At 27.7% G+C, this 19,894-nt stretch overlaps 3 protein-coding genes across 4 annotated transcripts; 1 reads left to right on the top strand and 2 right to left on the bottom strand.

The window, feature by feature from the left end:
- Positions 1-8,302: 8,302 nt before the first annotated feature.
- LOC111276576 (Carbohydrate-binding X8 domain superfamily protein) lies at positions 8,303-10,404 on the bottom strand. 2 transcript variants are annotated; one of them, XM_022862326.2, is made up of 5 exons: positions 10,251-10,404; positions 9,872-9,900; positions 9,543-9,777; positions 8,897-8,949; positions 8,303-8,572 (listed from the first exon to the last, which is right to left on the bottom strand). In XM_022862326.2, exons 1-4 carry the CDS (start codon positions 10,303-10,305, stop codon positions 8,924-8,926), a joined length of 345 nt encoding a protein of 114 aa, XP_022718061.1. In that variant the 5' UTR covers positions 10,306-10,404; the 3' UTR covers positions 8,303-8,572; positions 8,897-8,923. The 2 variants fall into 2 exon arrangements, with proteins under 2 accessions (XP_022718061.1, XP_022718060.1); XM_022862325.2 differs by lacking the exon at positions 8,303-8,572 and having other exon boundaries at positions 8,601-8,949.
- Positions 10,405-13,889: 3,485 nt separating this feature from the next.
- FAP3 (Chalcone-flavanone isomerase family protein) lies at positions 13,890-17,133 on the top strand. Its single transcript, XM_022861676.2, has 5 exons — positions 13,890-14,191; positions 15,500-15,601; positions 16,198-16,353; positions 16,499-16,713; positions 16,876-17,133. The coding sequence occupies exons 1-5, from the start codon at positions 13,987-13,989 to the stop codon at positions 17,032-17,034; spliced, it is 837 nt and encodes a 278-aa protein (XP_022717411.2). The 5' UTR covers positions 13,890-13,986; the 3' UTR covers positions 17,035-17,133.
- Positions 17,019-19,842, bottom strand: LOC111275987 (receptor-like serine/threonine-protein kinase At1g78530). The gene is given in 8 exon segments (XM_089754693.1): positions 17,019-17,153; positions 17,156-17,324; positions 17,672-17,805; positions 17,884-18,138; positions 18,424-18,762; positions 18,875-19,016; positions 19,115-19,159; positions 19,721-19,842. Coding segments are annotated over 6 exon segments (1,056 nt in total). The 5' UTR covers positions 19,011-19,016; positions 19,115-19,159; positions 19,721-19,842; the 3' UTR covers positions 17,019-17,130.
- Positions 19,843-19,894: the final 52 nt, after the last annotated feature.

The following is a 19,894-nucleotide window of genomic DNA, read 5'->3' on the forward strand; positions in this document are numbered from 1 at the left end:
GAAAAGATGGAGAAAAAGTGAATTTATAAATACAGCCCTTGAGTTGGTAAAATTTAGATATTTTATTTATAAAATTTAGTATCAAATCTTATTTGTCAATAATAAACTATCTATAAATACAATATAAATTTTCTTTAAAATCTGCTATCTGTCTTGAACTGAAAAGTTCAAGTAATGACTTTTACTAACTGTGACTCTATGAATCAGTTAAAATTAAATTTTAAAGAATTATTCCATCTAATTAACATAATGAAACATATAACTTCAAAAAAAAAAAAAAAGAATGATTCATATATTTTATGATATATTAAAAAATTAAAAAATAATTAAAAATGATATTTACATTAATTTTTTAATTTTGTTTGTAAAATTAAAAATTATATTGATAATATATGAAAAATAAACTCTAAATTTTAACCATTCTTTATAAATTTTTGCATATAATTTCAGAGAATATCAAGAGAAATAATCTATTTATCACAATCATGTAATATATTAGTAGGTTGTAAAATTTTTAATTTAAATAATAAAGTCCAATCTTTGACAATTTCAATAAAAAAAAAAACAAATAATATATTTTCTTATTAAGAACTTCAAATTTTCAAATTGAAGTATGAAATTCTAATTATTAAAAGTTTTTGCATATAAATCCTACAAGTTGCATGGTTATTATACCATAAATATTTCTAAAAATGTTGTCAACAGAAAATTTCAAATAGGAAGTGTAAAAAACAAGAACAAATTTTTTTTTTTATTTCTCATGACTTTTTTTTCATGTACCCTTTTACTTGAGAGTAGGTAAAAAATCGTTAATAATCATGAAAAAAAAAAATTGGGTACAAATAGTAATCATGAAACTTACTAATATTTATCCTTCTCTAAGAAAATTCCAAATTTGATAATTAACATGTTTACTTTTTGAGAAGTAATCAACTTCACACAAACTAAATCAAAACTTTGAAATTGGCATTTTCGTTTTTGATGCTATCACAATTAATGATAATTTGTAATTTTAAATTTTGAAATAAAATTTACAAAAAAAATCTTGATTGTTTTTAAATTATAGTGAAATATTTAATATAATATTTAAATTTTAAAAATTTTTAATGTGATACATAAATTATGAATCTATTAATTAATATGACACTTATTTTTAATATGATTAATTTTAAATAATAATACATAGTAAACAAATAATCATTTAAATATCATATTAATTAATAGATTCATAAATTTAAAAATTTTTAAAAGATTCTGGATATGAATCCAAAATATCATCGGGAATATCATTTTTTTAACTCTCATTGAGAACATCATTTAAGTGACTTAGGAATTTTATTAGGAATATTGATCATTTCTCTTTCCTTGAATCATTGAAATCAATAAAAAATTTAATGACTCAAGTGTCCTAATCAAGCATTTTTTCTATTAAAGTTATAATTTTTATCTATTAATTTGATAATAAGCTTATAATTATTTCACTACTAGAAATTTGGTTTTTATCGATAGAATTTTCTATTAGTAATAGTTATAATGATGGATTTAAAAAAGAAAAAATTATGTCGATGATAGCCAATCGATAATGTTATTTCGTCAATAATTACTGATTGAGTTATTATCAATGGTTTTATTGACGAAATTTTTTGTCAATAATAAGCATGGAAATTATCACAAAAGAATTTTTTTTATCGATAATGATCAAAATATCATTGATAATAATAAAATTTTGTCGATAAATTCCATTGATTAAAGTATAGTTTCATCAATAATTTAAATAAAAATATTTATAATTATTCAAAAAACCTGTAATTATTTAAAAAAACATGTAAATTAAATTTTAAATATGTGTAGTTATTTAAATATTCTATTATTATTAATTAAAATATCAAATGCAAATAATATCCATCAAATACATTACAAAACATCCATCAAACATCCATAGCATCCATAAAACATCATAAAATATCAATCCGCAAAACATTTATAGCATTCATCCATCAAATACCTCTTACAAATCTAAAAAAGAAAATGCCATTGTTTTACTGCTACAATTTCTAATCAAGAATCTTTGTTGTCGTCATTAACTCTAAAATATTATGATTGCAAAGTTTGTCTAGATACCATCAACTATATCATCTGATCCATTAATGACCTAAACTTAGCCTTCAGCTCAGTTTTCAACTCATCAATTCATTATCCTATTTGAGGCTGATGAGCCTAAGAAGGTACAGATGATGGACCACAAACAGAGTTAGACGATTCTGTTGCAGCAATGGATTGAGTTAAATGAAAGAGGTCATTCGTTTTATTTATTGATCCAAATCCATATACATGAATGCGCATAGTTTCTACCCTTTTAATAGCTTCAGTCCATGCTTATACATCAAAATATGGATAATTGGAAGAGTATTCACCATATTTTTTAGATAATACAGTAGCATAGTTTTCTTACAAAAAATGTAAAACAATAATAATTATTGTATGACATAAATAGTTCACTAAAATATCACAATTTCAAACAATTCACAACGTCAATATTTGATTGTTACATATGCAATAGTTTTCATATTTTACAAAGTCATTACATTTTAATATGTACAAAACACTATTTAGTTCAATATAAGATTTCTTACAATGTATTTGCTTTCAATTACTTCATTATATACTTGATCAACAAGCATAATATACAAACAAAATCACAAACAAAAATACTCAATAATTTTCACCTTTCATAATGTGATCTCATATAAATATGTAAAAACATTTCATAAACAACTAGTCATTGTAATATACTATTAACATAGTTTATTAATAATCACAATACACAACCATCATCACAATACAAAATACATAATATACTATAAAGATAGTTGATTAACAATCACAATAGACAATCATTATCACAATTTAAAATATCCAATAATTTTCATATTTCACAAATATCATCCAATCGCAATATACTGCAAAAATAGTTAAGTAACAACCACAATATACAAATAGAATCACAAAACAAATTACACATGAGTTTTCATTTTTTACAAAGTCATTGCATCACAAAATACACAAAGATATTATTTATTTCAATAAAGTAAAGCAGTAATTTCAAATTATTCACAGTCATTTGAAAATCACATACATTGATAATTCTGGACTTGTTGTCAACAAAATTACCACGTCTTTTTAAACATCTGTGAGTGCGATTGAAAAGTTTTATAAATGTGAGTTCTTATTACAACTCAAGTGATCGTATATGTTTAGACACATTTAATTAAATATGTAACAATACAATTTATTTTTGCATACATGAATTTTCTTATAACCAAATCCCAGTTTTGTCATTTTTTTTTTAATTTTATAGAAAATTTTTGGTAATTTATCATTCGCTGGCAACATATCATTTACCATGAGATCAAAACATAACTCACTAATGTTAAACTCTAATTTATGATTTAAAAGTTACCATATAACAAAGAGAATTGTATACTTCATACAGCCTAATTACAACGGTTCATCCGCATAATTCAACAAATAATAAAAGCTTACCGTGTCTACACTTGACTCTTATTTGAATGGTTCCCTTGCCTTACTAGCATCCATAATGGGTTCTGTTGTCACATCCACCCCAAAATCAAGATATACAACCTCTATAACTATTCTATTATAGGAATTTTTTATTTTTATTTCCTTCTCCAGTTCAAAGGTATCTTTGTTTATTGAAGAAGCTTGTCCTACTTTTAATTCCCCATGTGAGACCCAACTCATATAACTTATAGTAACCCCTTATAATAAATGTGTTTATGCACAGCATCCTGTTTTAAAAACTTTTTATTTTCACATTCGACATAGGGATACCTAATTTTCCCATTATTAAAAAAATTTGGTAAAGAATAAGCATATCCAAAAAATTCTTTTACACAATCACAAAAGTTTTAAGCAATGTATCTATTAACATCTAAACAAGAGTATACTAAAGAGCGATCATTGTCCATTATTGAATCTTAATTAAATTTAAATATGACCAATTAAAGTCATATAAAGTGTTAAATCTTTTTATTAATTGACCATATAAGCAATTATTGCTATACTAAACAAAATTACCTAAATGATAATATGAGATAATTATTGATCTATTTTAACAAATAGTCCATCAGTGACACAAAAAATATTGTAAAAATTCATCATACATGCTACAAGACAATACATTCACAATAGAATATTATTAGTTTTAATAACATAATTTTACCTTTGATTTTTGGCTTTTTAGTGCAATTCTGTCGATTTTGAGGAGATTTTTTTTTATCGAGGCATTTCTATATACGAACTTGTTCTACTTTTAAAGTAGGTGGAATGAAAAATATAACAAATTAGTATAATGAAAATGAATAAAAAATCATATTTATTACGAAATATATATCCACTTAAATCCACTTTCAAAACATGCATTCACGAATAGATTATGGAAAAAAAAATAAAATAGAATAATTAATTTATTTATATTAATATTGATCAATATAATAAAACCAAAATATTTCAATAATTAGTAATATATAAATTTCACTAAACTATTAAATATATAAATTATTTGAAAATAAAAATAAATCTTATTTTACATCAAACTCAATTATAACATCAAATCAACATAAATAATTTTAATTTTTATAATTATTATTAAAATTTAAAAAATATTAAATATAAAATATCCATCAAAACATATATGAATCTTAATACACATCAACCCAAATTAAGCAATATAAATCTTATACATCTAAAAGTTAATAAATCTATAACAAAATTCAACAAATTTCAACAATACTTTCACAAATAAAAAAATTCCTTAACAATATTAAAAATAAACCAAAAAAATTTTACAATACTCAACAAAAAATCTAATAAAAATAAACTAAAGGTTTAACCCAACAAAAATTCAACAAATACATCACCAATAACCGAAACAAATTTTAATAAATTTATAACAAAAAATTAAATTTTAAATTAAAAAAATACTATACAAAATATATGATAAAAAAATATTTAATAAATAAACTTTATGTATCGATGGAAGGGGGCAATTTACCAACTACCTGACATAGGTGCACGATGGGGAGGGGACATCAACAGTGGGGAGAGAGGGAGGAGGCAAGTGGGAGAGGGGAAGAGGAGTTAGGGATTTTGGGGTTTAATTTGAGGAAAAGTAGGTTTGACCGATTCTTGAAGACGAGAGTTTAAAAAGAAATTTTTTTTTATTGATGAAAATTTTGTCAATAAAATAAAAATTATTTTTTGTAAATTTTTTACTGATAAAATTTTTTTCCGTTAATTTTGTAGGAAATTTTTATTCATGAAAAATTTTATCGATAAAATTTATAGCAATTGATAACAGGGTATCACTTACAAAATATAGATGAAATTAAATCCGTTTGTAATTATCTAAGAAAAAATTTGATCAATAAAATTTTATTGGCATAAATTATAATTTTAGTAGCATTTGAAACAAATCATTTTTTTTAATATTATGAATAATTATTTAGGATATGATATTTTTTTCTCGCATAAATATTTAAATTTAGGATATAAGATTTGTTTATAAGTTAAATAATTTATCAAATATAAAAATTTGATAAATTATATAATTTACTAATACATATATATAGTAAATTTGATAACTTATCGAATATAAATATTTAAAATTTTAAAAATAAAAAATTAAATAATTTTATTTAAAAGTAGTTTTTTTAAAAATATAAAAAAAATGTAAATAGAAGCACCCTGTATTTTATTATAAAGCCTAAGATAATAATTAAGACGAAGTAACACATGTGACAAGAGTTGAAATATTTGATCAAGTTTCTTTTTTTTTTTTGTTTAAATTTAAGCAACTTGGCCGGCACGCGTGGTTTGTGAGATTCAAATTATTTTGTTGGAATTATAATTTTTATCAGTAAGTGGTTGAAGCATTAATTAAACGTGGAAACAGATTGTCAGAGCCAACTGTCTCAAAGGGGCCTTAGGGTCGGACCAAAGCAAATCTGCAGAAATAAAAGAGTACACTGTATACTCCAATAAAAACAAATCTATGTATTAGGCCACCGGTTTACTTAATAGAATTAGATAAATAAGACCAATTATTATTGGAATATTATCAAAATACTGTTTTTTAGTTTCCGATTTTAATTGAATTATCATCTATAATTATATCAAATAATAAGATCGTTTGTATTGGTATAAACAATTTTGAAATTAAATTAAGCATAGATTCGAGAAAATAATCATTATAAATTCAATTTTTAATTTAATTAATTTATGTTATCAATTTTTAAAAATAATATTCAAAAAATATAATGGTTTTTTTTTTTAACATCCAACTACTCTAATACTCTCACCCATTTTTCCTATATGGTCCTACAAGCTTTGGCCTTAGTCCTTCACCACTACTTGAGGTAGCTGTGGCCTTAAAGATTTCCACTATTTTTATTGGTACAAAACAGGAAGCTTTCATAAATTAGAAGATAGCACCGTACACATAATCACATGCGGTATCAACACATGACAGGTCTTTAATTGGAAAATAACAAGGTCCTTCACTACTACTTGAGCTAGCTGTGGCCTTAAAGATTTCCACCCTTCTTATTGGTACGATACCATTTTTTTTGGTACAAAACAGGAAGCTTTCATAAATTAGAAGATAGCACCGTACACATAATCACATGCGGTATCAGCACATGACGGGTCTTTGATTGGAAAATAACAAAGGAGACCAAATAACACAAAGTTCTACTACAGAGATTCGCACCCGCATCCATTCCCTTCTCTGAAAACATGCATCATGTTCTGATTGTGAAACTCCCCCGGAGCTTTCGGCAGTAAAAAAAAAAATAAAAAATAAAATGTAATCGATTTGAATTAAGTTGATATAATAAAAAATTTAAATTTAAGTTTAATTTTGAGTTTGAATTTTAATTCATAGTTCGATATTTAATTTAAATTCGATTAAAATTTATTTTTTAATTTGAATTCGAGTCATGATTAAAATTGAGTTATTCAAACTTACTTGATTAAATTTGATTAATATGTAAAAATAAGTTCGATTTTTAAACTCGATAAAAACTCGATTAGTTATGTTCGAATTCAAACTCGAATTCGAAATATTTTATTAATTAAAATAATAAAAAATATTTAAATATAAAAATTTGATTAAGTTTATTAGTTACTCGAATTAAGTATAAAAATATTCGAATTCGATTCGATCAATGAGTCGAACTATTCGAACTCATGTTCGATTCGATAATAATAAAATTGAATTCAAATTTTATTCGAATCGAATCTGAATAATTTATTAATATTAATATATTATTTACATTTTTAATCAAAAATAAAAGTTTAATACGTATATAGGGTTAGACATATTTTGGTTCTTAACCATAAAAATAACGATAGAAGCATCACGCTCAATTTCCAGGCTTTAGATACTCAGGTTTCTAACTAACGCTAAACCATCCCTTAGAGCCCAGATTCCTTAATCGCTATCCCAATGAAAGAAGTAAAGGAAACTGTTAGACACACAGTGACACAAGAAGTCAATCTGATATTATATATATAGGAGTCAATCTGATATTATATATATATATATATAAATTTGTTTTTATATATTGTTTGTGTAATTTTTTTAATTTTATAAGCGAAATTAAGAGGTTCAAATTATATCAAATAATTTTAGTTAATTAAGTATTTATTTATAATAATATTTTTATATTAAATACAATAATTAATAATTAATATTATGAATTTTAATGTATTAAAATAGAAATGTTTCTGGACTTAACCCGATCAACTTTTTAAAATTTTTATTGAAACTCCAATTTGATTCATAAAATTAAATAAATTTATTTTTTATATATTAAAATATTTTTAAAAAATTATTAAAATATTAATATTTTATGCCACATTCATGAGTTGGACGAATAGTTCTATTTGTGAATATATTTATATTAAAAAAATTATTTAATATAATAACTTTAAAAACTAACTTTAAGATATTTGTTTTTTTTTCCAAAAAAATTGATAGAATAAATTTAGCATTAGTTCCAATATCATTTGCAAGAGACCGTCAATTCTAGCAGAATCAATTCAAACGGCCAAATATCTAAGGTTATGTAGGCTATATTAATACTTTTCATCTTTCAAATCACAATAAATAAAAAGTTTTTCCATTTGACCAAAACAACGTAATGAAAAAGTTGAACCAACAGTAAAAACCAAGACCAAGTCATGAAAACAAGATCATAAATGGGATCAAATTATGAAGAAATAATTACATATAAATTCTCAAAAGATTTCTTTTAGAATGGAAATAGAAATAATATTTAAATCCCTAAAAATATTTTATTCTTCTTGTGCACATGTTACATATTCCTGGGAAATTAGATATGAAGTTTGGATTATCTTTTTTGGGAACAATAAAGCCCCACTATATATGCTAGTCATGAAAAGTGCCTTTTTATCTATTTTCTAATATCAATATCTGATTTGGATATTGCAGATTCCCTGGATAGTTAACTTTTGTCCTGTAAAGACCCTGTAAAGTTGAATAAAAGAAAGAATCATCAAGGAAAAAGAATCAAGAAAAGAAAAGCAAAAAAGGGTGATGAGCTGGATGTGTATCTATTTGATACCCTTTTGAAGGTTTCCAAGCTGGGTTGTAAGGATTAAAGGATAGCATCATCTCAGCTAAAATTAGCTTTCCATGAGAATATCTTTTCACATTTGTTAACCAATTTAATTAATAGCAGAAGCTTATAATCAACCAGGTTAATTTAAGTGAGTTACATATTCCATATACTGAAAAATAGAAAAGTTAATAATTTAAGCTACAAGTTTTCCATTTCCAAAGGAAACATACAGTTGCTTGAACCAATACAGTGCTCAGCTACTCATAAATGCAGGTAGCATAACCTGCACAAACACCCAAAGAACATAGATTTTAGCACATTTACATATCACATGACAATCACTTAATACGTTAGATTAAAAGAAGTAAAGTTTATTGAAGATGAAAAAAAATGACAACATTCTCTAGATCCATCATTTAAGGCCTTGGGTTCGATTTCCTGTTTTATTAGATAACTTCAAGATTAATATCAATAATGATCCTTTTCACTCTTTGGAGTTTTCTCTAGATCTCAGTTTTGAGTTCAAGACCACAAAACTAGTTGATATAATAAAGTCCCTGAATCCTATTGCATTTTTCTAACTGAAATGAAGGATTTGGATAGTCCCCACTTCAGAGTTTAGTATGGTATTTCTTTTTCTTTTCTTGTTTTGTATCATATTCAGAATTTCAGATAATATTCAAGATTCAAGATTGTCATGTATTGAATTAAGATTACTGAAATTAAGAATTCAATATTCTACCAATAGAATTTCAGATAATAATAAATTATGGGTGCATTGGAAAGAACTACTTAAGGAACATAAACAAAATCATGTCCTTAGCCACAAATGGGAGTCATTTTTATGATTCTATCTTTTACTGAAATGAGACTTACTTGGATTAGTGACGACAATGAGACCAGAGCCTTTGAAATCACAATTCCACGTGTTTCTTCCCTTGGATTGGTAGTAAAGATTCATGGCAATGGAAGCATGGTTCATCAGATTATCAGGACTGAAGCAAGGACAACCCCTTTGCAAAACACGGCAATCCACTTGAGAGCATGCATAGTTAATGTTTGCCAGAAGAGTTGCCTGGTCTGATGATGGCTTAGCCACACACCAAGTTTTCTGCATTTCCATTTGCAAAATTTGCAATCAATAAGAAAACAATAGTTGACCTTAGTTTTTGAGTTTACAGGGCCCAAAAACTTGATGTAATTACCTGTCCATTGACCATCATCGAAGTTCCTCCTAGCAAAAGAATGAGAATCAAACCAAAAGAAAATTGAATGTAGTTAGAGTCATAAAACAAAACCAAACCAAGATCTGAGGAACCAAAAAATGTCGTAAAAAACCAGTTAATGCTGGAGATAGGACTACTTATTAGAAACCCAAGTCAGATTAAGACTAAACCAACAACTTAAGCAAGAAATTAATTGAAGTAGTAAAACTCAGATAGAATTCAATTACATTCATGAAAATCTTGCAAAGACCCAAAAGAAAGTAAAGAGAAGTGAAACTGTGAAAGTTTGTAAAATGAACCTTTTTTAACTTGTACTTTAGTAATGAATATGAAACCTAGGAGGAAAGAACTAAACTACCTGAAATGAAGGACAAGAGCAGGAAAAACAGAGAGAGTGCTGCCACTTTAGCCATTGAAAGCTGTACTAAAGAATATGAAATGACTATTGTGAACTGAAAACGAATGATGGGAGTAGTAATTGAAGTTGTTTGATTTGAGGAAAGCAAAGAAAAGCTGCGGCCTTTTAAGGTAGTGGGAGAGTAAAGATCAGAAAAGTCAGTCTAACGGCTACATTGTTTGAAGAGCCGTTAGGGTTGGAATAGGGACCTCTCTCGCAGAAAATGGATAGAGGAAAGGACAGAAATGGTGGGGACCAACTGCTTACCTTTCATGGTTTTGCTTTCTAATTGGTTCATTCTTAAAATTTAGTTTCAATTTGTTTTCTGTTGTGGGATTTTGATTATTACACTTTTTGAGCAAAAGATGATTAGATTAAACAGACACAAATTGATTTATAGATCAAATTCACTGTTTTTGGAGGAATGTTAACATGTTAGCACTGCCTTTACCAAATTATTTTCCATTTTTGTTGATGTAATGCAAAACTATTGTGCAAATTCGCGACATGTAATTTTTATGGTAACCTATTTTTTACTATTTAAATATTGATTTAATGTATTTAAAATTTTATTTTTAAAAGATTCTTTACAAGAATTGAATGAGAATTGACCATAAAAAGGAATTTTGTTAGAGAACTTTCTGTTATATTTTCACATTTGTGGAATGTGGAGCCTCTTTTCAAGATAAACTTTAAATAAGTGGATTAAAGTGGAAATGCAACATTGGAACATTTTGAATTGCTACGGTTTTAATTTTAAACACCCACCCTCTTTTCACCGAAAGCAAAAATGTGGCTTAATATTTTGGCATTGAAATTGGCAACTTGATCCTGGATCTGCCACCTTTTGACACTGAAAATGCAACAAATGCTGATCTGGTGCCAGCTGTGTAGCGTCGCGTTTAGCTTTCGACACTTTAAAATAGGAAAGTTAATTTTATTTATATTTAACGAAATATTTAATTTTTTATTTAAATAAAAATTAGAATAGATATTATATTATTGATATAAAAATTAAAATAAATATAATTTTAAAATTTTATTAAATATAAGTATGAAAACAAATAATTTAAGATCTGTCACGTACTTATATTTTATATATATTTATATATAATTAATAAATATATTTTTTATTAAATAATATAAATTATTATTTTAGATTAATTAAAATTAATATATTATTATTAAAAAAAATATTAATATGTATTTTGTAAAAAATTATCTAAATATATAAATTAAAAGTAAAAAACAAAAAAATCATTTTTATTTTTATTTTTTTAAATTTATAAATATAAAAATTATTAATATCTTTTAAATATAAATAGTGGAGATAAATATAATATAAAAAATTTAAAAATAAAATAAAAAATATTTTATTTATCGCTACCTCAAAGTCGTTGATCATGCATGGGGTTGCCACATTTGATGGGCGTCAGATCTCTCAACTGGCATCAAATTTGACACCTGATGGCCAAACCGAAATGTTCACCGACGCACATTTGTCAATTCAATGCTGGCCAAAGAGCTTTGTTAAAAGCAAGCACCAGCCATGAAAATCGAACCCCAATTCTAAAGAGAAATAAGAAGTGTAGTAGATGAAAGAATAAGATATTAATACTGAGTATTAATTCGGTTAATTTTTTAAAAAATAATATTTAATAATTTTAAATTTTAAATTTTAAATTTCACTATTTTTATTTTTTTTTATCTTTATATTGCAAATTCTTTGTACAATATTTTTATAACTATTATCATTTTGATATGAAGATTGAGCTATTATTTAAGGATACCAATGTGAGTAGAGAATTAGTAAAGTAAAATATTTTTCATCTTTATTTTTTGATTTTTATATTATATATATTTTAATATTTATTTTTAATGAATATTTTAAATTTATTTTTATTTTTATTCTCTTGAATATTTAATAAGCATGGATAATTCTCATATATATAATTTTAAAAAAATAAAAATAAAAATTTAGTTTTAAAATTTTTACCTTGTAAATTTAAGTAATTTTTTATAAATATATATTAATATATATTTTTTATAAAAATATTTTAATTTTAATTAATTTAAAATAATAATTTATATTATTTAATAAAAATTTTATGTATTAAATATACAAAAATATTTATAAGGTTACGGCAATAGATCGTAGTATTATATTACTTGTATTAATCTTTATACTTTATAAAAATTTAAAATTATATTTATAATATAATATTTATTTTCACTTTAATTCAAATAAAAAATTAAATTTTTTATTAAATATAGATAAGATCCACGTCCTTACAATTATTGGTTGTAAAAATCAGACAACTTAATGCGAAAATATTTTTTTACATTTAATATTTATTTACATAATAAAAATGATAAAATATATTTCTTTATCGTATAAAAAATTCTACATTTTAATCTCATAATTCAATTTGAAAACCTAAAAATTGTTTTAAATTTTTATAGCTTGGATAAAAAAAAAAGAAGGAAAAAAAGGGGGAATAAGTTAGAAATAAATTATGAAAAAATAGTTTAGGTGCTTTAGTCCAACAAAGAAATGGAATCCTTCAAATACATTGATTCAAAATTATGAAAAGACATTAGACTTAGACATGTAGAAATCACTTTGGAGCCTAAAGTGTAATTAACTTGAGCCTTGACAATCAGTAAAAAAATGACAAATTTTCATATATAAAGATCAGGGTGGGCAAAATCACCCGAACTTGTCGGGTTTCGACCCGATCCGACCCTTTAGGGTCAGTTTTTTTTTTTGAAAATCGGGTATCGGGTCAGGTAGGGTTGGATAGAGTAAAAAAAATTTCGAGTTCGGGTCGAGGTCGGGTTTTGAGCAAACCCAACCCTATCCGACCCGATATATATAAAAAAATTATTTTTTTAATTTTATATTTAATTATATATATTTTTATATATATTTAATTTTATATTTATATTTAAAATAATATTTTATTAATTTCGGATCGGATCGGATTTGATTTTATACAATGTCGAGTCAGATCGGGTTCGAATATTAAAAATGAAAAAATTATCAGGTCGGATACAGATTCGGGTATTGCATATTTAAAATCGGGTCGGGTTCGGGGCGAGCAAAAACCCGCCCCGCCCGGACCCGACCCGTTGCCATCACTAATAAAGATTTTGAGTTAAAAATTTGAAAATAATTATCTTCAATTTATAAATCATCTATCCATGTTAAATTCAAAATTAGAGGTGATAATTGATTGAATAGATTTATGTTGAATAATTTTAAATAAAAAAATTCAAATGTTTTTTAATTTAATTTATTTTGAATTTAGATTAATCTAATTTTATATTTTAGTTATTTAAGTTTACGTGTTTAAATTAATTTAAGTTCCAATCATTTTAAAAGAATTGACCGTAGATTCTAACACCATTGTGTTGGGAGAGTATTTCTCAGTGAGGATGGACAATATTCCAAGTAAAAAACTCAAATTATGACGGCTAAAATTCTCTCCAAAAAAAAAAAAAAAATCTCATTTGATGAGGATTAAAACTGAACAACTGGTCCCATTGGGGACATTCGATAAAAAAAAAAAAAAGTGAAAGCTTTTTAAAGAGTAAAGAAAGTAGACTTCAACGGAGTTGACTATCGACTTCAGTTCCATAAACATTTTCCATTCGAGAGTCCTGGAACTGCGGATTTTAACTCACAAAAACTCAAATGATGAGTGGACTAGGATCCATTTCCACACCAATGTGCATCTCTTCAACATTTCCTTCTAAACTTCAAAATCCCAATCCCAGAAAACTTTCACACCCATTTCTTTCATTTCACAAATCTCACTCTTTGTCTCTTTCATCTCGTTTTTCTCCTCAGAACAACAAAGTAACTGGAACCCTTTTCATTTTGAAAGCTTCTTCTTCAGGTAAATTCCCAAAATCTTTTTTTTTTAAATTTTCTATTGCTTATATAAAGTTGTTTCTTTTTTCTTGTCAGTTTTGTGTTAAACTGAATGAAAAAAGTTTTGAATTTGCTGATTGAAACAAATTAGAGTTGCAGTTTTTTCCTTTTATGTGCATGGAAAATTGTTTTGTTGACAATCATTCCAAGAACAATGTTTGAGCTGATTGGTTTTGTTTATAACTTCCTGGCTTTTTTTTTTTTTTTTTTAAGTTTTGTTTAATACATTGGTTAGGTAAGCTCAAATTATGTAGCTTTCTTGAAATATTTAGATGGCATTCTCTATCCCCTTAGTATTGAGGAATGAGGATAATTTCATGTGCATGGTCAATTAATAAAATTAATATCAGTAGGTTTTGTTTAGTTGAAGATTCTGTCACAATTTTGGAAATTTTGGTAGGGTACAAGGAATTAAGCTATCAAGGTTTTGGTTTTCAGCATAAACTAAGAACGAGAAAAATTTTAACTTCTTGGCAGGAAGAGTTGCTTGAAAATTTGATAATCAAATTTTCAGCCTATACTGCATTCTGGCCCTAACAAATTCCAAAAAATAAAAGAAAAAAAGTCCGTACTGTAGATAAGAATTGTAGAAAATTAGCATTTTATTTGACAGAATGATATGCTAGTTAATCATGAATTTAAGTTCTGTTTTTATTAGTAGTACTTCTGATCAGGTGAACTGTTTTTTAATTGCTTAAGCTTTCATTAATATGTGGATGTTGTCAGGCTAATAGAATTTAAGAATGTCCCCTAAGCCAATTAATGGCTAGAATTAAATGATTGTGGATTAAGATGTACTTGTATGAAGTACAAAAGGTAATATTCTGGTTTTCTTGCAATTTGCTAAAGGCTTAACAGTATGGGGAATATCGATTTTTTCCAACAATGTTCTTATTTGAGAGTGTACACTTACAAAATTCCGTAGTGCCTCAGTTATACTGGTTATATCTTGAGGAAGATGTGCTTACAGTTTGTGCACTAAAGGTTAAGTGGGAAGACTGCCATAGTTACTTGATATGGAGAAGATTAATGCAAAATGATAACATTGAACATTTGATTCCTTATCAGGTAAATTGAATGGAGGGAATATAAGAGTTATCATTTTCTATTCTTATTTTGGAATTAGTTGATATGCTAGTTTGATAAACTATAATGGATGATTTCTCCACGTTCTTAAGAATATATGAAGTAGCTGGAAGTATGTGAAGACATTTTCGCATCATTTTCCTTAAAAAAAAATCCTAATATTGTTTCTCCTTTTGTCGATGTGTAGTGGGAACTGCAGATTACACTGAGGAGCCTACAACCAAAGTGAAATTTCAGACATCCTTAAGTTTGCCTGGTCATTCAAGTTCATTGTCTTTGCTTGGTACAGGTAAGTTGCTAAAGTAACAGATGGCTAGAATATCTACGATTAAGAAAACTAAAGGTGAATCAAATGAGCTAGGGGTGCTCTATATCTTTCATTTGAAAACTTATGATCATAATTTGAAAGAATGATCATGTAGCTTTCTTCAATATACCTGCAAAGTTCTGGGCTACTTAGAGGAAATGCGCTAGTGGGCTATCTTTCATGGAGAGAACCATTGCATGAAATTGTTGGTAGTTAAGAGATTGCATACATTTTCCTTTGATTGTTTGACAGGAAAAGCCTTATGGTACAGGCTTCAGGAGTTTAGATATTGAAATAAGAAAGTTTCTTGACTCTCCAGAGTATGGGGAATGAATGGGAAGATTTTGTGGGAAGATATTACTTGGAATAAGCAGTTAACATACTTGTTTTTCTGCAGTTGTGAATTAGTTTATTGATAATGTTTACTTAATAATGCATGTGATTTCCAATAACGCCCTCTGAATAAACAAACAAAACATTCCTTAAATATGACAAAAGTATTACACTGTTGAGTGCTATTAATAACCCTTTAGCGGAATGCTCTATGTACAACTGTCTTAGCTGCCTAATGATCTCAGGGTACAGGGAGAAAGTTTTTGCCATCATTGGTGTTAAGGTTTATGCAGCGGGACTATATGTCAATCAATCCATCTTAAGTAAATTGGATGCCTGGAAGGGACGGTCAGCTGCTCAGATTCAAGATGATTTCTCCTTGTTTAAGTCAATTTTTGAGGGTAATAATGATATGATATATAGACATACATATATATATATTTATATATATATATATATATCATTATAAGGCTTATATATATAGATATTTTTGAAGAGAGGAAAGAGCCATTTTGAGGTTGCCAATTATCTTTCTTTTAACTGCAGTTCCTCTGGAGAAATCGTTACAGATTGTGCTGGTGAGAGATGTTGATGGTAAAACTTTCTGGGATGCTTTGGATGAAGCCATCTCCCCAAGAATTAAGAAACCAACTCCGGTTGATGAATCTGCTCTGTCCACATTTCGTAGTATTTTCCAAGGACGACCTCTTAACAAAGGCACTTTCATCTTTTTGATTTGGCCAGATCCATCTAAAATGCTTGTGAGTGTAACTTAAATGGACATTATTCTTTCTTTACATGGTTTAACATGGGATAAAACATTTTACCCATGATGTTAATCAAGGACTGTCTAGTTTCTCCTCTTTTATCCTTTATCATTTTTACACATACATATTCATTTGGATAATGTGTATTTCTTTCAGGTTGCTGTCTCGGCAGATGGATTGCCAACTAGAATTGATGCTACAATTGAGTCAGCAAATGTAGGTTCTGCCCTTTTTGATGTATTTTTTGGAGATGCTCCAGTTTCTCCTTCATTGAAAACCTCAGTTGCCGGTGGGCTGGCTGCAGTCCTCAAGTAAATTGTTTATGATTATTCAATCAAAAATATAAAAACAGGATAAAAATGTTGTATGTACAGTAGTTTTGAATGACTAGACTAAGAACAACATTAAGAATCAGTTACAGCGCTCCCTGATTTTATCTGCTCCAGCATCTTAACAACCTCAGCCATTGTAGGCCTCTTGGAAGGATCTGTTTCAAGGCACATCAATGCTATATTGAATGTATTGTTAATCTCATCCACAGGACAAGAACTTAAGCTACTGTCAAGCACATATTCTTCCCTCCTTTCTTCAACAACTCCCTTTACCTGTTTAAATATTAGCAGAATGATTAATACTGTGATGGATGTTCATAAATCTCTCAATAAATACAGCATCAAACATTTTCACGTAAGTATTCAGGATAAAACTTCAAGTTTATGTTAAACTTCTTAAATATGAGCTAGTAGAGGAAATTATCGTCGTCGTATTTGTAGGTTGCTACCAAGGGGGTGATGTAACCATTTTATTGGGTTTTTTTAATACAAAAGAGGTTGCAGCCTGAGGACAAAAGAAAGTGTTGCATAAACTAGGATTTGAATAAAAAAGGTAGCCAATATCAAGTAGTAATAAACAATAATGTCAAACTAAATGTTCATGAAACAAGAAAACTTACCCATGTAACAAGCTTTGTTCCCTCCTCAAGAAATGCTTCATCCGTTGGTTTCTTTCCTGTTAAAAGCTCCAGCAAAACAACTCCAAAGCTGTAAACATCGCCCTTTGCTGTTGCTCTTCCTGTATCGAAATATTCTGCAGAAGAACCAAATTTAATTATAAAAAAGTCAAAACAGTAGGGGAGAAGCATGACTACAATTTTGTTCGTCGTGCCTGGGGCTAAATATCCAAAGGTTCCAGCCACAAATGTTGAAACATGAGTCTTGTCTGGCTCCATCAAAGTGGCGAGTCCGAAATCTGAGACTCGCGCCTCCATGTTCTGATCGAGTAATATATTGCTGGACTTGATATCTCTGTGAATTATATGAGGGATACAATCATGGTGAAGGTATGCTATTCCTCTTGCAGCACCTAATGCTATTTTATATCTTGTTGGCCAATCCAATATCTTACTCTCCATTGATTTTCCTGCATCACGGTTTAATCGATCATCAATTAACCCCAGAAAAGTTAAACACAGTTAAACTTGATTTTGTGCTTCACGCATCAGTTCTGATATTTAACTTCCAAATTAATCCTACTTTCTGAAAATTTTTGAGTCTTGCTAGATGCCATGTCTTAAGGGTGGCTACATGAGCCAAATGACTGGGAATCAAAATTTTGACCTCTTTGCTTGAAAATAAAAATAAGAAAAGTTATAGTCCCTTTCAACATTGACAAATATGGATTCTTTTGAAGAAATAATGTGCATACCATGAAGAAAAGCATCCAAACTTCCATTAGGCATTAGCTCATATATAAGAAGATTGTAGTGGGGGGAGCTGTAATATCCGTGAAGAGTTATAATGTTGCGGTGCTTGATATCACCCATTGCTTCCAATTCTCTCTCAAATCCTTTATCTCTGTCTGCAGTTCCTCTGTTTAGCCTTTTCACAGCAAAGGCCAAGGTGTCATTTATCATTAACCTGTACACTGTACCGTACCCTCCAGCACCAATGATGTCTTTGTTGCTTAACTTCAATGTCTTCTTCAACAGCACATCAGATGTTAGAGACTGCAACACTGGAGACCTAAACATCACTACTTTCCCACCTGCATTTATGCATATGACAGAAAATACCAAGTTAGAAAAGCATGTTTTTGCTTATCAGAAAGTCAAATTATAGGAAAAATCATCGACTAATCATTTAGAAGGTTTAAATACCTGAGAAACCTTCCTCATAAATCACGTTCTTTTGTTTCCATCGCTTATAAAGGAGAATTGTAAGAATGATCTTTGATATGATAAAGGTAATGCAGCATATGGTGATGTAGAATGCTATTCCCAGATCATTTGCCATTTACTTCTGCAAAAACAAGATGGGAATTAACCAACTTGAAAATTGTTTTGGTACCATAGAATGATAAGATATTGCAGCAGAGGTATTTGATAGAAGTTACTGACACTTTTGCTTGAGATACCAATCATTCCAGGAAAAAAGCTCTCAAACTGAGTAAGAAGAATCAGGGAAAAAAAAAAAAAAAAACCAAATTAGCTACCATTGACAGAGTTGTTCAAGCAATCACTACTTTAGAAGTTAGAACTTTTATTTCAAAGCCACCATCGATAGCACCTAAGGTGCATTGAAAAGCAGCTGTTGAAATCAGTCACTTCCAGTATTTTTATACATAACTATTTGTTCATGAGAAGGAAAGACTAAAAAACAGGAGAATCATGGCAAACTAGAATGAGTTTAAGATTAAAAATTTCAGTTTCACCTCTCTCATTTCATCCTAAAGGGCAACATCTCCCAATTATTAGGAGCTAGCTGGCTACCAACTTTCAAATAAACTCTTACACAGTAACGTTCAATTATTGTTTCCAAAACTCTCTCACCTTATCTTTTCAAACATAAGAAAAAAATTGCTAGAAAGCAGGACATTGAAACATGTTCAATGGAGTTCTAACCCTAGCAAAAAGTATCAACAAACCAAGATCTTAAAACTCTATTAAGAAACATTAAAGTGGAATGTGATATTACTACAGAGGGAAATATGTTAGAATACTAACTTGGCAGTTGCCAGAAGATATTGAAGAAGCAGAAACTTTGGAGCTTAGAAACTTGAAAAAATCTTCATGGAATATCAGTTGGACCCAGAAATGAATGTAAAACGGACAACGAAAAAAGTGAATAGGAAACAGCTAGCTTGAAGACAAAAAAGGAAAAAAGAAAAAGAAAAAGTG

The sequence above is a fragment of the Durio zibethinus genome, chromosome 25, assembly GCF_047325235.1.
Source record: "Durio zibethinus cultivar Kanyao isolate XHJ-2024 chromosome 25, ASM4732523v1, whole genome shotgun sequence".
Classification (NCBI taxonomy): Eukaryota; Viridiplantae; Streptophyta; class Magnoliopsida; order Malvales; family Malvaceae; genus Durio; species Durio zibethinus.

What these genes read in the sequence shown, in the direction of transcription:
- LOC111276576 (XM_022862326.2), bottom strand. Translation starts at nt 10,305, where the DNA reads ATGGCTAAAGTGGCAGCACTCTCTCTGTTTTTCCTGCTCTTGTCCTTC. An exon ending in GCTCTTGTCCTTCATTTCAG is followed by an intron (nt 9,901 to 10,250) that starts GTAGTTTAGTTC and finishes TTCTTTTGCTAG; the next exon opens with GAGGAACTTCGATGATGGTC. An exon ending in CGATGATGGTCAATGGACAG is followed by an intron (nt 9,778 to 9,871) that starts GTAATTACATCA and finishes ATGGAAATGCAG; the next exon opens with AAAACTTGGTGTGTGGCTAA.
- FAP3 (XM_022861676.2), top strand. Translation starts at nt 13,987, where the DNA reads ATGATGAGTGGACTAGGATCCATTTCCACACCAATGTGCATCTCTTCA. An exon ending in GTTTAAGTCAATTTTTGAGG is followed by an intron (nt 16,354 to 16,498) that starts GTAATAATGATA and finishes TTTTAACTGCAG; the next exon opens with TTCCTCTGGAGAAATCGTTA. An exon ending in CAGATCCATCTAAAATGCTT is followed by an intron (nt 16,714 to 16,875) that starts GTGAGTGTAACT and finishes TATTTCTTTCAG; the next exon opens with GTTGCTGTCTCGGCAGATGG.